This window comes from Exophiala oligosperma (genome assembly GCF_000835515.1).
Source record: "Exophiala oligosperma strain CBS 72588 unplaced genomic scaffold supercont1.6, whole genome shotgun sequence".
Classification (NCBI taxonomy): domain Eukaryota; kingdom Fungi; phylum Ascomycota; class Eurotiomycetes; order Chaetothyriales; family Herpotrichiellaceae; genus Exophiala; species Exophiala oligosperma.
Window position 1 is genome coordinate 2,295,771 of NW_015622823.1, and position 14,322 is coordinate 2,310,092.

The 14,322-nt window shown below is 49.6% G+C and overlaps 3 protein-coding genes across 3 annotated transcripts; all 3 read left to right on the forward strand.

The window, feature by feature from the left end:
• Window positions 1-79: 79 nt before the first annotated feature.
• PV06_07230 (uncharacterized protein) lies at window positions 80-3,081 on the forward strand. The gene is made up of 3 exons (XM_016408435.1): window positions 80-864; window positions 920-1,285; window positions 1,339-3,081. The coding sequence occupies exons 1-3, from the start codon at window positions 693-695 to the stop codon at window positions 2,763-2,765; spliced, it is 1,965 nt and encodes a 654-aa protein (XP_016261915.1). The 5' UTR covers window positions 80-692; the 3' UTR covers window positions 2,766-3,081.
• Window positions 3,082-3,539: 458 nt separating this feature from the next.
• Window positions 3,540-4,667, forward strand: PV06_07231 (uncharacterized protein). The gene has a single exon (XM_016408436.1). It carries the CDS (start codon window positions 3,574-3,576, stop codon window positions 4,657-4,659), a length of 1,086 nt encoding a protein of 361 aa, XP_016261916.1. The 5' UTR covers window positions 3,540-3,573; the 3' UTR covers window positions 4,660-4,667.
• Window positions 4,668-10,677: 6,010 nt separating this feature from the next.
• On the forward strand, window positions 10,678-13,412 carry PV06_07232 (uncharacterized protein). The gene is made up of 4 exons (XM_016408437.1): window positions 10,678-11,463; window positions 11,513-11,941; window positions 12,002-12,503; window positions 12,578-13,412. The coding sequence occupies exons 1-4, from the start codon at window positions 10,747-10,749 to the stop codon at window positions 12,886-12,888; spliced, it is 1,959 nt and encodes a 652-aa protein (XP_016261917.1). The 5' UTR covers window positions 10,678-10,746; the 3' UTR covers window positions 12,889-13,412.
• Window positions 13,413-14,322: the final 910 nt, after the last annotated feature.

A 14,322-nucleotide genomic window follows, 5' to 3' on the forward strand; every position in this document is an offset into this window, starting at 1 on the left:
TGCCTCGGCGCCCGCGATACTCCGTATAATTAAGTGAATGGTTCCGCCTGCGCCGCTCGGGTTTTCTTCCACCTTCCATCACCCTCACTCAACCTTTACTCATCCATCACTCCTTCTTCAGCAAATATTTCATCGCCTTTTGTTCAAGACCGACATTTTTCTTTTCACCTTGTATCATAACTTTCCCGACGATCTATTAGGTATTGTCTTTGTCTTCCCGATCCCGGAATCACCGCAAACGGTGGAGGAGGCGTTACCCGACAGACTAATTCGTCCATTCTCTTGTGAAACCTCGGGCAGAACACATCGTGTTTGCTCTCATCACTCGGATACACAGTGAGGGGGGAAATTTTGGTGTCAAGAATCGGTCGATACTGGGAACGGCGGTAGACTGTATCTTGCGTTGAGGAATAGCAGGTCGATTGGGTTTTGGTACAAGGCACAATTGGTGCAGGTCGTGAAGATTTCTCATTCTCGCCTGAGTTGGACGTCAGAGCTCTCCCGAGGCCTGATCTATTACTTGTTTACCTTTTTTCTCAATATCATCTCCCTTTGCCTTGGTTATCTTTGACCTCTTGTCCCTGGAACAGAGTCAATAGCACTTTTCACCATTGCGCGCACCGCCGACTTGACCTTGATAAGCCTCTTCAACTGGTATCAACTACGCTTTCTGCCCCTGTGGCACTGCCGCCATGGCATCCTACGTGTATTTCAAATTCAAGTCACAGAAAGAACCACAACGCGTGACCATTGATGGCCCTCATACCGATGTTTGGAATCTCAAACGTGAAATCATCAACATCTCTCGCTTGGGCGACGGTACCGATTTTGATCTCAAGATCTACAAAGAGAATAGCAATGAAGGTAGGACTCCCAGAGGTACCGATTATAAATGATATAAAGCTAACATTTCATGAAGAATACACAGATGACACCGAGATCATCCCCAAAGATTCGACGGTTCTCGCTCGAAGATTACCGGCCGCCGCGCCTGGCAAAGGTCGTGCTGCTCGCTATGTCTCTGGAAAACCACCAGTTAGCGCCAAACCCAGCTCAAGTGCACCGAATAGGGCTGCCAAAACAGTGGATTTGGACAAGTTCATGACTGAAGAAGAGAGATTGAAGGCGATGCTGCAGTTTACTGACGCACAATGGCAACAAAAGCAAGAAGAGATGTCACACGAGACTAGAGCTGCTATGCCCGGAAAATCATTCGCTAAAAAAGCCAACGTCCCGGAAGGTGAGCCACCACACGGCTACATCTGCTACCGTTGCGGCAAGAAAGGTAAGTCTCCCTGTCTTGTTGATATCAAGATCACACAAACTAACAATCCTCAGGTCACTGGATTCAAGCTTGTCCCACGAATGACGACGTAAATTATGACAACAAGAATCGGATCAAGCGCACAACCGGCATTCCTCGGTCAATGTTGAAGAAAATTGATCAATCGGATGTCGATAAATTGGATGATGCCGACCGACAAAAGCTTATGGTGAATGCCGAAGGAGAATATGTATTTGCACAGGCAGATGAAAAAGCATGGAAGAAACATTTGGAACAAGTCAAGGCTGCGGAAGCGGCTAAAGAGAAAGTACAAGTTGGCGACAAGGAGCTGCAAGATCGAGGCCTGCAGTGCTCGATCGACAAGCGCTTGTTTGTAGACCCAATGAAGACACCTTGTTGTGGGAAGACATATTGTCATGACTGTATTGAAAATGCCCTGCTTGAGAATGATCTTACCTGTCCCGGATGCGAGACTGAGAACATCAGCCTTGAACGGCTGGAACCTGATGAAGACATGAAGGCAAAGATCAAGGAGTATGAAGCAGAGAAGCAAAATGAAAAACAACAGTCTAGAAGTCCTACTGCTACAGCAGAATCACCCAAGGCAAACGGCTCTGTTGCCGGGTCTAGACCAACTTCACAAGCTGGTGCCTCACCTGTCTCGTCAAGCGCACAGTCCAAGAAACGGAGTGCGAGTGAAGTGAACGATTCCAATGTGTCGGGTAACCTTGACGTACCAGCGATGAAGCGTCAGAAGTCTGGGGACGCAGTAGCATCGGAGACCCCCAAGTCAGAAGCCGTCCAAACAACAGACGAGGACCAGGTCGATTCATCTGACGACAAGAACGAGTTTCCTGAAAATATGATGCCCCCGGATTTCTCGCAGATGCAGAATGGCATGAACTTCCCTATAATGCCTGGATTTAACCCTTTTATGATGAACCCCATGAATATGGGAATGGGAATGGGAATGGGCATGGGTATGAACGGCATGAACGGCATGAACGGCATGAACGGGATGGGTTTCATGAATCCGAATTTCAACATGATGAATGGTATGAATGGCATGAACATGTTTCAACCCGGCAATAACGGCATGGGTGGTTTCGGCGGTAATCAACCCATGCAAAACAATAACTGGAACCAAAACCAAAACCAAAACCAAGGCTACGGACAGGGACCAAACTGGAGGAACAACAATCGAGGTGGTTTCAAGCAACGAGGCGGCTTTCACAACAATAACAATATTCAAAATAAGCCAGCAACACAACCTGCCGGTATGGCCGGTGTCCCCACGGGTCCAAAGTCGATGAACCAAGGTGGTTACACACCGGCAGGACCGGCGGGTGGGAAGTTTGCAAATCAGCAGCATCATGTCGGAAACGAGGAGGACAATGCGTATATGCGACAACCAGTGAACCCTCAACGATTTCAAAATCGACAGAAACGGGCGAGGCAGGCCGACTATAGGGAGTTGTAATCGGGGACGGTATGGGTCACAAACTTGGTCGTTCCTTTTGGAAGGAAGGGTGTTACCAGTTATGAAGGACGAAGGGAAAGGTAGTTTACGAAGACCCCCGTCATGATACGTAATGTGACCTCTCATGCTGAATGATGGTGAATGGGATTTATCATATTTGGCCATGAACAAACTGTCTACACTCTATGGGGTAGTGTGGTCATCGAGGCGTCTTTGTTTTGTAGTCTATATTTTGACTCGGGGACACAGGCCCTGGGAGTCGAAGAAACAGAATAAAATACTGATTCAAGACAATCTCTTGTCTACATTTCCAAACTATTCACGATTTTTTCTGTTTTCCTATTAGTCATGAAAGCACTTGTACATATTGTACTCCTAACTCCACTTCAGCCTCGCCAGCCTCGCGTCCCCCGACGTAGTCGCTCCGTTGTTTTCTGACGATTGATTCATCATCATTTTTAACATGCGATCTCTCAGCAAGCAAATACTCACCCGTACCATGACATCTCTCAATCTTGGTGGAGAATGGCAATGCCTGGTTTCCTTGAGGTATACGGAGTTCCATTGTTGACGGTTTTCCGATTTACGTCATGACTTTTTGAGATCGACCGCAACGGAACCTCAACTCCTCCAAGCTGCATGATGTGAGGATGCTAGTCATGTACAGATAATGGAGTCCCTCAGGCACGAGTACAAAGAGGGGTAGATTCCCTCCCGGCCAAGTGACTTTTATTATGTTTTTGAAACGAGTCGGGGTTTTTCGACTCACTTGAATAAAAAAGTTTTATAGTCGTTGATTGGAGTCAAGATGCCTTCGAAGGACCATGAAAACGGGGTGGATGAGTCTGTCAATACAAAGGAGGAAAACGGAACCAAGAAAAACGAAAAAGATGCTGAAATGGAAAACAGCGGCGCACAAGAAGAGTCTGAACCAAACAAGAAGGAAGAGGGACAAGAGCAAGAAGGGTCCGAGGGAGATGCTCACGCTGGACAAAAGCGAAAGCACGAGGAACGACCTACAGGCGAAGAAGACCAAAACGGGTCGAAAAAAGCGGCTCGAACAAAGGGGACGAAGAGTGGCCGTGCAACTCTGAAACAGCTGTTGAACTTCTTACTCTCCGCGGACGCGCTGCCGTATTGTTTTCCAGACGAAGAACTAGAAGCGGCCAAGAAGAAGCAGGGATTGAAGTGCTACTCGCTCACGTCGCCGACTTCCTTGACGGCTTTTGAGCATCTGGTCTGCGCTCACCTGTTGAGTAAGCCGCTCAGCCACGCGCTGGGGTTGAGGAGCATCCGTACGTTGCTCAACGAGCCGTACAACTTTGGCACGGCCAAGCGCATCGTCGACGCGGGAGAGGACAAAGTATGGCAGGCCCTCGAAGATGCCAAGACGCAACACCGTCAGAAGACGGCGAGGTACCTTTCTGGAATGGCGCGGGAGTACGCGCCCGACAAGGCCGGCGACACCATGTTCGACCTCGCGGAGAAGGCCAACAACGAAGGGCCCAACGGTGTCGTCGAGCACATCAAGGAGACGGTGCCTGGGTTGGGCAAGATAGGCGGGGAGATCTTCTGCAGACGTATCCAGTGTGTGTATGGATGGGGAGACGCGTTGTGGCCCTATGCGGATGGGAAGGCGTTGGAATGCCTCAGGGAGATTGGGATCGATGTTGAGGATGCGGATGAACTCCAGAATGGCATTGAGAGTCTGGTGGATTGGGAGCGCGTAGGGGACATGGGGCTTCAGGAACGTGTTTTGAGTAAAGGTGAGTTGGCGGGTGAAGAGATGGAAACCCAGGTTCAGGCCGAGTTTGTCGTTGCTCTGGAGAGGGCGGTGGGTTGTGTGTTGGAAGGGAAAGTTGAGGAGTTTAGAAAGGCTGCTGCGGAAGCGTAGGATAGAAATCAGATATGTGACTGACCTACCTGGTACTAGATCTTGGTCGCACAATAGATATTCATAATCGTCAAGACTACCGATGTTTGTGTGTAGTGCGGTGTTTCTTCCTGGATGAAGGATTGAAAATGGGGCCAGTCTGTCCAGTCAAATTCAGCCTCGTTCTTCACCCCAAATGTGGAGAAGAGTTGATGCCGCCCTTACTCAAGCCTTGCTGTGGTGGAGAGAGGGACGTGGACGTTGCCCTTAGAGCCGCGTAATCAGTGTGCCAATGGTTGGAAGCTTGTCTAGGAGGGGCGCATCTTGAATACTATTAAGAAGCCCGTATACCGAGCTTGGCCAATTGGGAATAAAAAAGGCTAAGACGCCAAAGCTGTGTACATTTGCATGGCATTGGCCCGCATAGTGGAGCTGGGTGAAATGCCCTCCCTCCTCATTAATACTGCTCTCAAGAAGGGCTAATCTATCAACTATTTCATGCGATACCCATACGAGTACTCTGTAGAATATGCCCAGGTTTAAGTATCCCCGACAAAGTAAAAGACGGTTTCGTCCCATGCAGGAACCGAGCACTCTCGTGGAGCTGAGGCGGTACGGTGTATCCATAGGGCCTTACTCCGTACGGAGTATTGTGATAAGAGATCTACAATATTCTTGAGCTCGTCTACATCCGTTCGGTGTGTTCCCGCAATTCTAGTCTCGCTAAACTCCGACGCACCGCACATACACTGAGCTTTCAATCTCCCTGAAAGGAGAAGCCTTTCGGTGAAGTCGGTTAGGCCAAAAGATATATAACACCTTGGAATTGGGGGTCCCCGAAAAAATAATGTCAGTCACTCGTTTAGACAGTCCAGATTGTTGCCCACAGAAAGAAGAACCCCAGAACGTCAACACGACGACGATCAATATCAGGCACAGTGGGTGCAACAAGTCCGAAAAAATGGCGGAACGCAACGATTCTGTCAATGAAGTTGCCTACGGCATCTATGGCACTTCACAACTGATCGCTTGTAAGTGTTTTCTTTTCTTTTTTTGGGACAAGGAAGTTGCTGGCTTTTTCTGTTGTGATCTTGTATTGGCTTCTGATTCTTTTTCTTGCTAGCCGATGGCCATGGAGACCGCAAGGACATTGTCCTGGTGCCTCATCCCACGTCGGATCCCAACGATCCATTGAACTGGACGTACCCCAAGAAATTGCTCACGATCTTCGGCATCATGTGCTTCGCCTTCTTCTGCGGCGTGGTCGTCACAGGCCCGATCGCCGCGTGGACGTACACTATCGAGGACATCGGCATCACGGAAACTCAATTGAACTACGCCTTGGCCATAAATCTTCTTGGTTTGGGATTCGGAAATGTTGGATATACGTTGATATCGGCCCAACTCGGCCGCAGGACTGTCTACCTTATAGCCTCTATCGGTGGCATTTGTACGTCCATCTGGACCGCCGTTTACGATTCCTCTGGAAGCAATTATGCCAGGAGTCTCATCCTGGGGTTCCTCCTGGCCCCTTACGAAGGCATGACGATGACGATCGCTGGAGACTTGTTCTTCTTGCACGAACGCGGTACCTACATGGCGGTTATCTTGTCAGTCACCTCCCCCTCCTTCTTGGCGTTCCGCACCCATCGTGTACTGATCTTTATGTTTCATATTCTAGCCTGTGCGCCTTGCTGGGTACGGATTTGGGTACCATTATGGACGGTTATATTGCTTCGTCCCCAATCTCGTACATAGATTGGAGATGGACCGGCTGGATTCCCACCATCGGATTCGGCTTCACCTTTCTGGTCATCTTCTTCTTCTTTGAGGAGACGCGTTACCTGAGATCATCCCACACGCAACCCTACACTGCCACTCGCGTCGACAATGAGGACAATTCTGAGGAAATTTTGCAGAAAGAGGGCATGAGTGCTCCTCAAAGTGACACCAGAGTTGCAGACTCTCATCCGACCCGAAAAGGTTGGCTACAAAGGATGGCTCCGTGGCAAATCCTACCAAGAACGTCAAGGTGAGTGACAGTTCACCCCAACACCTGGACAGTGGTAGATTGATATGCAAAAGGAAATCAACGTGGGAACTTCTCAAAGAAATATGTGTCCTGTCGACTTACCCGGCAGTCTTGTGGGTAAGCTGAACATTTCCCCTCGAGTGCAGCTGGTGGATAGCTAACGTAATATTTACAAAAGGCCGGTTGTGTCTATGGTGTCAATCTGGCCTGGTTCGCATGTATCCTCAGTATGCTGGCAGTTGTCATTTTTGAGCCCCCATTCAACTTTACCGCCTCGGCCTTTGGCCTTACTCGTGTGGGAACCATTACCGGGAGTATTCTTGCGTATGTCTCTTTTGAAGATCGGTGTGGTTTGGCCCTTCGCTGACTAACAGGAAATCCCCAGATTGATCATTGCTGGTCCACTCAGTGATCGTATTGCTACTGCACTGGCCCGAAGACGCGGAGGAATTCGAGAGGCAGAGGATCGTTTGCCCCTATTCTTTGCCGCTCTTGTCTTTATGCCTGGAGCGCTCTTGATCTTCGGATTTGCTGCCTACTATGTGAGTCTCACTTGATGCCGTGTCTTCACGACGCGACGGAACTAATCCTTGTTTACCAGAAAACTCATTGGATGGGTCCGGTATTCGGTGAAGCTATGACTTCGTTCTCGTACGCATTTGCCTCAGAATTAGCCATGAGTAAGTGTATCCAAACTTTCGGGTCCTCCGACTCCTATCTAGGAATTAACTTCGCACAGGCTATGTTGTCGACTGTTATCGCCCCGTTGCCGTTGAAGCATTTGTTGGAATTGTCGTAATACGAAACCTGTGGGGCTTCGGCTTCACCTTCGCCATCAGCCCCTGGCTTGCCGCGTCCAACGTACGCGACGTGTGCATTGTTCTGGCAGTCGTCACTATCGTCGTGTATGCCACAACCATTCCACTTTACATCTACGGTAAGCGACTCAGAATCTGGACCAGTCAGAGATTTCCCCTGGCAGGAAGAGAAGTTCTCTGAAGTGTTCGATCTCGCACTGGAGACGTGGCCATCCCCAGAGTACATGTGTGTCTCCGTGGATGCAGAATTGTATGAAAAGGACTGAGGTATCAAGCGTTTGACCCACTGGATGTGGCCGATGACGGAAGTCGTGAAGCAGGAGGTCTTTGAACCCCTTGGAGCAACAGTAACGGAGGCCCAAAGACATTGATGATAGCATTACAATCTCTGACTGTACTTTCTGAGCCTTCTGTGCCAGACTGGGTTCATTGTGGGATCTTGCTCTCCAGGCAGATTATCTATGCGATTCTGTTAGACTCTACGCTATACATACATTGGAAAGCAATCTCCACTGAAGTCACTTCATGCCTTATCAAGATTGATGGGACATTTTATGTGTCCTCCAAACATTTCCATGCCAATAAGTGACAGCTGTGATAGCTATTTCTGGGAAGGAAGGTGTTAAGCGAGGTCCGGGAACGCTAGGTTATAGTCAGGGTCAAATACGACGAACTCGACGATGAAAGACCCTCGCCACTAACCGGGAAATGGTTCTCCACTTCTTCATACATCAAGAAGACGAGCGTTGTCAAGAAGCGTTTGACGGAGTATTCCGCGAAAGCATGGGATTCGGCCGTTCAGCAGGAGGCTTCTCCATCGTTCAGACTTTCATTCTAGATTGTCTGGATCTGTACCCACTTTCATGAATACTTGCACCAAGATTAAGAGATGTCAGCCTCTTAAATAAAGAAAAAAAGGTAGAAACAAAAACAAAAAGAAAAGGAAACTTTCAGTATTTCTCTTGACTACTTCCCCTGACTTCTTGAAGAAGGTTTGAGTGAGGGTCTAATCGCCCTTTGGGGACACTTTGTCAAGACTAGCCTTGAGCGCGAGAGGACCGAAATGAGCCTTGTAAGTTGAGTATCTCGTGATTGTGATGATGCATACTCATCGAACCGAAGGACGATAGAGAGGAGCTCGAGCTCTGGGCTGTAGTTGAGCACAATAGACCTCTACAGCGCCTCCGCCAACCACTACCGGTACCCAAAGGTACCGAGGTCTTGATCAAAGTCACGCACTGCGGTGTTTGTCATTCTGATGTGCATCTCTGGGAAGGTAAATATACGTTACCCTTACCACGAGCATTGGGTCACGAGATTCTCGGGACCGTGGCAGCATTGGGTCCAGAAGTAGAAGGCGTTGTCCCTCTACAATCCCAGCAAGTTGTGTTCCCGTGGCTGGGTTGTGGGATGTGCAACCACTGTCAAGAAGGTCACAACAACAGATGTCTGAAGCCGCAGAGTCTGGGCATCAACCTGCACGGTGGCTTCGCATCTCATGTGGTGGTTCCGCATCCCAGGTACCTCGTCGACGTCGAGAACGTTGACCCGGCGTTTGCATCTACACTCGGGTGCTCGGGCGTGACGGTCTACAACGCCCTTGAAAAGGTCCTTCCTCTGCCATCGGACGAACCAGTCGTCCTCATCGGAGCTGGTGGGCTGGGCTTGTTGGCGATTTCGATGTTGAGAGCACTGGGCCATCGCTCGATCATTAGTGTCGACATCAGCGAGGAGAAGGTCAAGGTCGCACGGGAAGCAGGGGCCACAGCCACGGTGCGTTCAGGGACAGAAACTACCGCCACGGACTTGCTGGCCGCCACAGGGGGCCCCGTATTGGCCGTCGTTGATTTCGTCAATGTCCCGGCGTCTGCGACACTCGGGCTCGACGTGCTTCGGAAAACCGGGAAATTGGTCCTGGTCGGTCTCAGTGGTGGAATCATGCAGCTGAACCTAGCGACGATGATTTTCAAAGCCGCCTCTATCGTCGGCACCAACACTGGAGATCTATATCATCTTCAAGCTGTCGCTCGTCTGGCCAAGGAAGGGAAACTCAAGCCAATTCAGATGACAGAGGCTCCATGGGAACAGGCCGGCCAGGCTCTCGAAGCACTTGCTCAAGGCAAAGTTGTCGGTCGGACAGTGCTGGTGAAATAGGGCATATTCTGATCAATACTGAAAATAGGTTCACCAAAATGAGCTTCATGCTATCCCTACTTCGAGTTCGATTTCAAAAGATTCGTCAGCCAAGTTACCGTGCAGTTCACGGCGTGCGGCTGATACAGTCCCACCATGGTCTACCCGTCTCCTGACAGCTTCTCCCTGATATGTCAATTCAAGAGCTTCGGCCGAGTCGTTAGAAAGCAATGATATGATGTTTTGACGTGTTCTCTTTTCACTCGCAGAGGTCGTACGTGGAACGGCTGTAGGCTAAATCCGCCCCCATGGGCCTGTTCTGTGGTAATCCCTTATCGCTCGCATCAATTCTAAACCGTCCTGGCGTTCTCGGTGCTTCGGCAACCCGGTCACCTCTTATCTATTATGATTATGGAAGACACTCCGTATCAACACGTTTATTTCTAACTTTCGGACATACAGCACACAAGTACAATGGTGGGTTCCGCCAACACGTACCGCAAGGTCTAGCCCAACAACATAACAATGGTCTGGCGGAACAGACGTCTAGACATGCTTATATCAAACTAAATGCATAGCTCTCTCTCTTCCTCTCTCAAGACACGCCTCTTTAGAGCGAAGACCACTCTATGTCCTGCGAAAGACTTGATATCGAGAGGTCAGGGTGAGTAGTTGCTGTAAAAGCGGCAAGAATGAACTGCCAAGCAAAAACTCGGTACAGCCTCTTGGGATCAACGGGAACATTATGACTTTGACCTCACTCTACGCTGCGTCAACAGAGTCCAATTATGATTCTACACATAGGAGAACCTCATTACCAGATGGTTGGTCTTGCGGATGGGAACGAGAATGGAGGGCACTCAGGGCTCCGGAAAGAGAAAGAGGACTTCATTGGCTTGCTGGTGAGTTTCTGCGTAGCGGAAGTTCACACTCACTACTGATCCTCCATCAAGTCGATGTCGGAAGCAGAAGTTGCGCTGTAGTGGGACAAAGCCTTCATGTACAGGTGAATTGTTCTCTCCTACGACTCCTCAACTCGTCTGATCAACTCGCGCGATAGCTTGTGTGCAAAGCCACTCGATATGTGATTATCGGGACCCGCGACAAAACCGCATCAAGTTTGTAATGCAGCATCCTTCGAAGACTGTTCCCGAGACGCCGAGTGACAATGCAGGCGACGAGGAGCGTATTTCTACCACATTGCAACCACAGGCTGACCTGACGACTGTTCCCGTTAGACCTGCGGACTCTCGGTCTGTCAGAATCCCCTTCTTCCGATGGTTTGGCAAGACCGGGATCGCCCCAGGCTATAAGAAGATGTTGTTCGATGTCACGCGCCCTTCAGCGCCGAGCCCACAGACGCCCGATGCGCATCAACTGTCTGGCAGATTTGACGCCGTCATTGCAAATGCGGCTAAGCAGGAATCGCCATCTCTCTTCGAAGAAGACGGCATCACTCCAGCTTCGCGGGTACTTTACCCTTTCCTAAATACCTTCTTTGATCACTACGGTTGTCATTTTCCATTCTATCATCGCAATGCTTTTACCAAGCTGGTCAGATCTGGCAAAGTCTCTGCCCTGGTCCTGAATAGTATTTGTGGACTCTCTGCACGATTTAGCCCATTGGCCGAATTTCAAACCTATCCGCCCTACATGAGAGGCGACACTTTTGCACAAAAGGCCAAGATACTACTCGTTCCTCTACTCAACCTCCCGAGTTATGATGTGGTTGCTAGTATTTTAATGCTGGTATGGCTGGAGCTAGCCAATAACCACGACGTGGGAGTTTGGATGTATATGGGTATGGCTTGTCGTATGGCCATGGACCTAGGAATGCACAAGGTATGTAAAGTCCTCTCTGGCCTGCAAGCTCAACGCCGACAGACAACAGGCCGCCATCTCTGGGCCCGATAAACTGGAATCCGAAGAGTATTGGACAGTCTCGAGAACGTGGTTCAGTGTGCATCATCTGGACCACATCATCTCATTCGCGACAGGTCGACCACTCAGTATCGACCGAAAGTATATTGATGTGCCATGGCCGCGAATTGACGCCGACGTAGAATACCCTTCCCCATTTCCGAGCATGGTGGTCATCATGCAGACTTTGGGCTTGGTCCATGACGAGCTCAACAATGCCGAACAGCTTGATACCCTCAGGGCAGAGACTAGGGACAAACTCCTTCGTTTCAATGATGAGCTCATCAACTATTACGCCAATCTTCCGCGAGCGCTTTTATTCGACATCAACAATTTCCAGTCATACCTAGCAAGGGGAGAGAGTGGTACTTTTATCATGCTACATTTGTGGTTTCACACGGTGCGGAACTCTCTGCGAAAGATTGTACGTGCTGCAGTTCGACTCTAACTTCGGGCCCAGATAGTAATCCTGCTTCACCGACCGGGCTTGCGGTATGGACAAGAAGCACAAGCCAAGAACATTTGCCTGACTGCCGAAAGTCGAGGGATCGCGCTCTCGTCCGCGAGGACCATGAGCTCGATCCTCAGCTTGGTCGAAGTCGTGGACGCAAAGACTCTCGTTTCGAGCCCGTTTATCGACCAGGCCGTCGAAGTGGCCGGCTTGGTCTTCATTTCCGAGTCGTCCGCTGCAACGCTGAACTCGCTGAGGAGAATGACAAATCGATCCAACTACGAAGTATGTCTGAGGACGCTGCACAGACTCATCACCTACTGGAAGGGAGTCAGCTGGGTCACTACGACCATGGAGCAACAGGCCGAAGGCATGAAGGAAACCGACCCTGCCGAAGGTAGCGTCGACCCGCACAGTCTCATCGAGCTACAAGACACGAAGATGATACAGAAGCTTTTTGACAAGATGCAATATTCGATGTCGGGGCGGACGGTCAATAAGTCTCAAAAGTGTGAGTTGGAAAAATTTTCTTTTCGTGTTTACTCTTAACTAGATCTGGAACGAAGCTAAAATCTTTCGCTATAGCTATTGGGATCGGTTTTAGTGGTCTCACTAATGACTCGGGTCATGGTAGTGTCATGATTTTGCAACCGACCAGTCCCGTCACTACCACTGATGATGATGCCGCGCGATCGCACAGTACTGGCGTCTTGGTGCATCTAACCGAAGATCGCGAGACCGCCACTGTTTTGCCAGAGCAACACTTTATATCCGAATCCGCTCTTTTGGATGGCGAACCTTGGGACGCCTGGATCGATGATACATTCTGGGACGATCTCGATCTCACATTTGAGGCGATTCAGAACCCGATGGTAATGCCAAGTGACCCTACTTGAACCGGAATCGGGTCATGCAAGTCGTTTCCAAGGCACTCAAGTCCCTGAATGAACCGGAAGCATTTCAAAACGGCTCTTTGTCATGCACACAACCTGTATCGTTTCGGCCTTGTGTGTATCGCCAAACCCAAACGCGCCAACCGCCTGCGCCTTCTCATCACTTCAGTGAAAGGTGCTCAGTTTTGGCAGCTACTATGCAAAAGTCCCGTGAGGCACTTTGCAGACCGCAAAGCCCCCGATCTGCAAAACACCTGCTCCGATATAAATGTCGTTGTATGGATCTCCGGCAGCCGCCGTTTGGAAACTGATGACGGAACCGTCGTTGAAGTAAGCAAGTTCGGGGACGTAATTCGTCGACTTGCGGAGTCTCAATGCAGCAGCCGGAACCAACAAGTCTTTACCCAGACCTTCAACGTTTGCAAGGTACTTTGGCAAATCCTCCAAGGTCGGGAAAACTGGGATCAACAAACAATCAGTCAGTCCGTAAAAGAGGAGAGAGTACGAACACATTTTCACAAAGGGAGAGGGGGGGGGAAATAGGAATTTTCGTACCTGAGACGATTAAATCACCAGTTGTCGGTAGAATATTGATGTTGTCTGCTGCGGCACCGAGGTCCTGTCGATCATCATCACGTTAATATCGACACTTTGTCTCTCTGCGTGGAAGCTCACAGCAAGCTCGGCGACTTACCACTTGTTGAAGCTGAGTCAAGGATTTATCCCCTTGGATCTCAAATATTGTCACGGTGCCATTTTTGGAATCTCCGACAAATAAACGGTCTTCCCAAACATTGAGACCATTCGAACCTGGAAAAGTGCCTGTGACTTGTTTACATGAGACGACCTGGTTTGGTCAAGTAAGTCAGCATTTTACGATAATCGTCGTCGTGGTGAGGATGGGGGGAGGGGGGGGCCTTGTATTGTAATAGTACTCCGTACCTCATCACTGGCATCACAAAACTGAACATGGGTCGCCCAACTCCAAGGGCCAAACTTTCCCTCCATGTCACGCAAGAAACCACCTGCAAAGTAATGATCGTTTGTGACGTAGAATTCCCTGGATCATCGGATGGTCAGCAAACAAAAAAGTTGCCACGGAATAAAATTACTATGCCCTGGGTCTACTCACAGAGGTCCAGTGGCTGCTACTCCATTGGCAGTCTTGATGTTGGGATGTTTGACATTCTTGACCAGCTCCACAACATCCGAACCTGATTGATGGGAGAAAATGGCGATACTGTCCCCATCCCTAGCATGATTGACGGCAAATATATGAATCTATCGAGTATCTTGTCAGAGATAGAGAGAGAGAGAGGCGCTGCGTGGGAGTGAAAGAGATTAAACAATATTTCTGCTTCCAATGACGATGATGGTGTATCGGCGGGTGTCTGTTTACCTTTGAAGAGTCCTCGGGGAGAGGAAAAACATCTATCC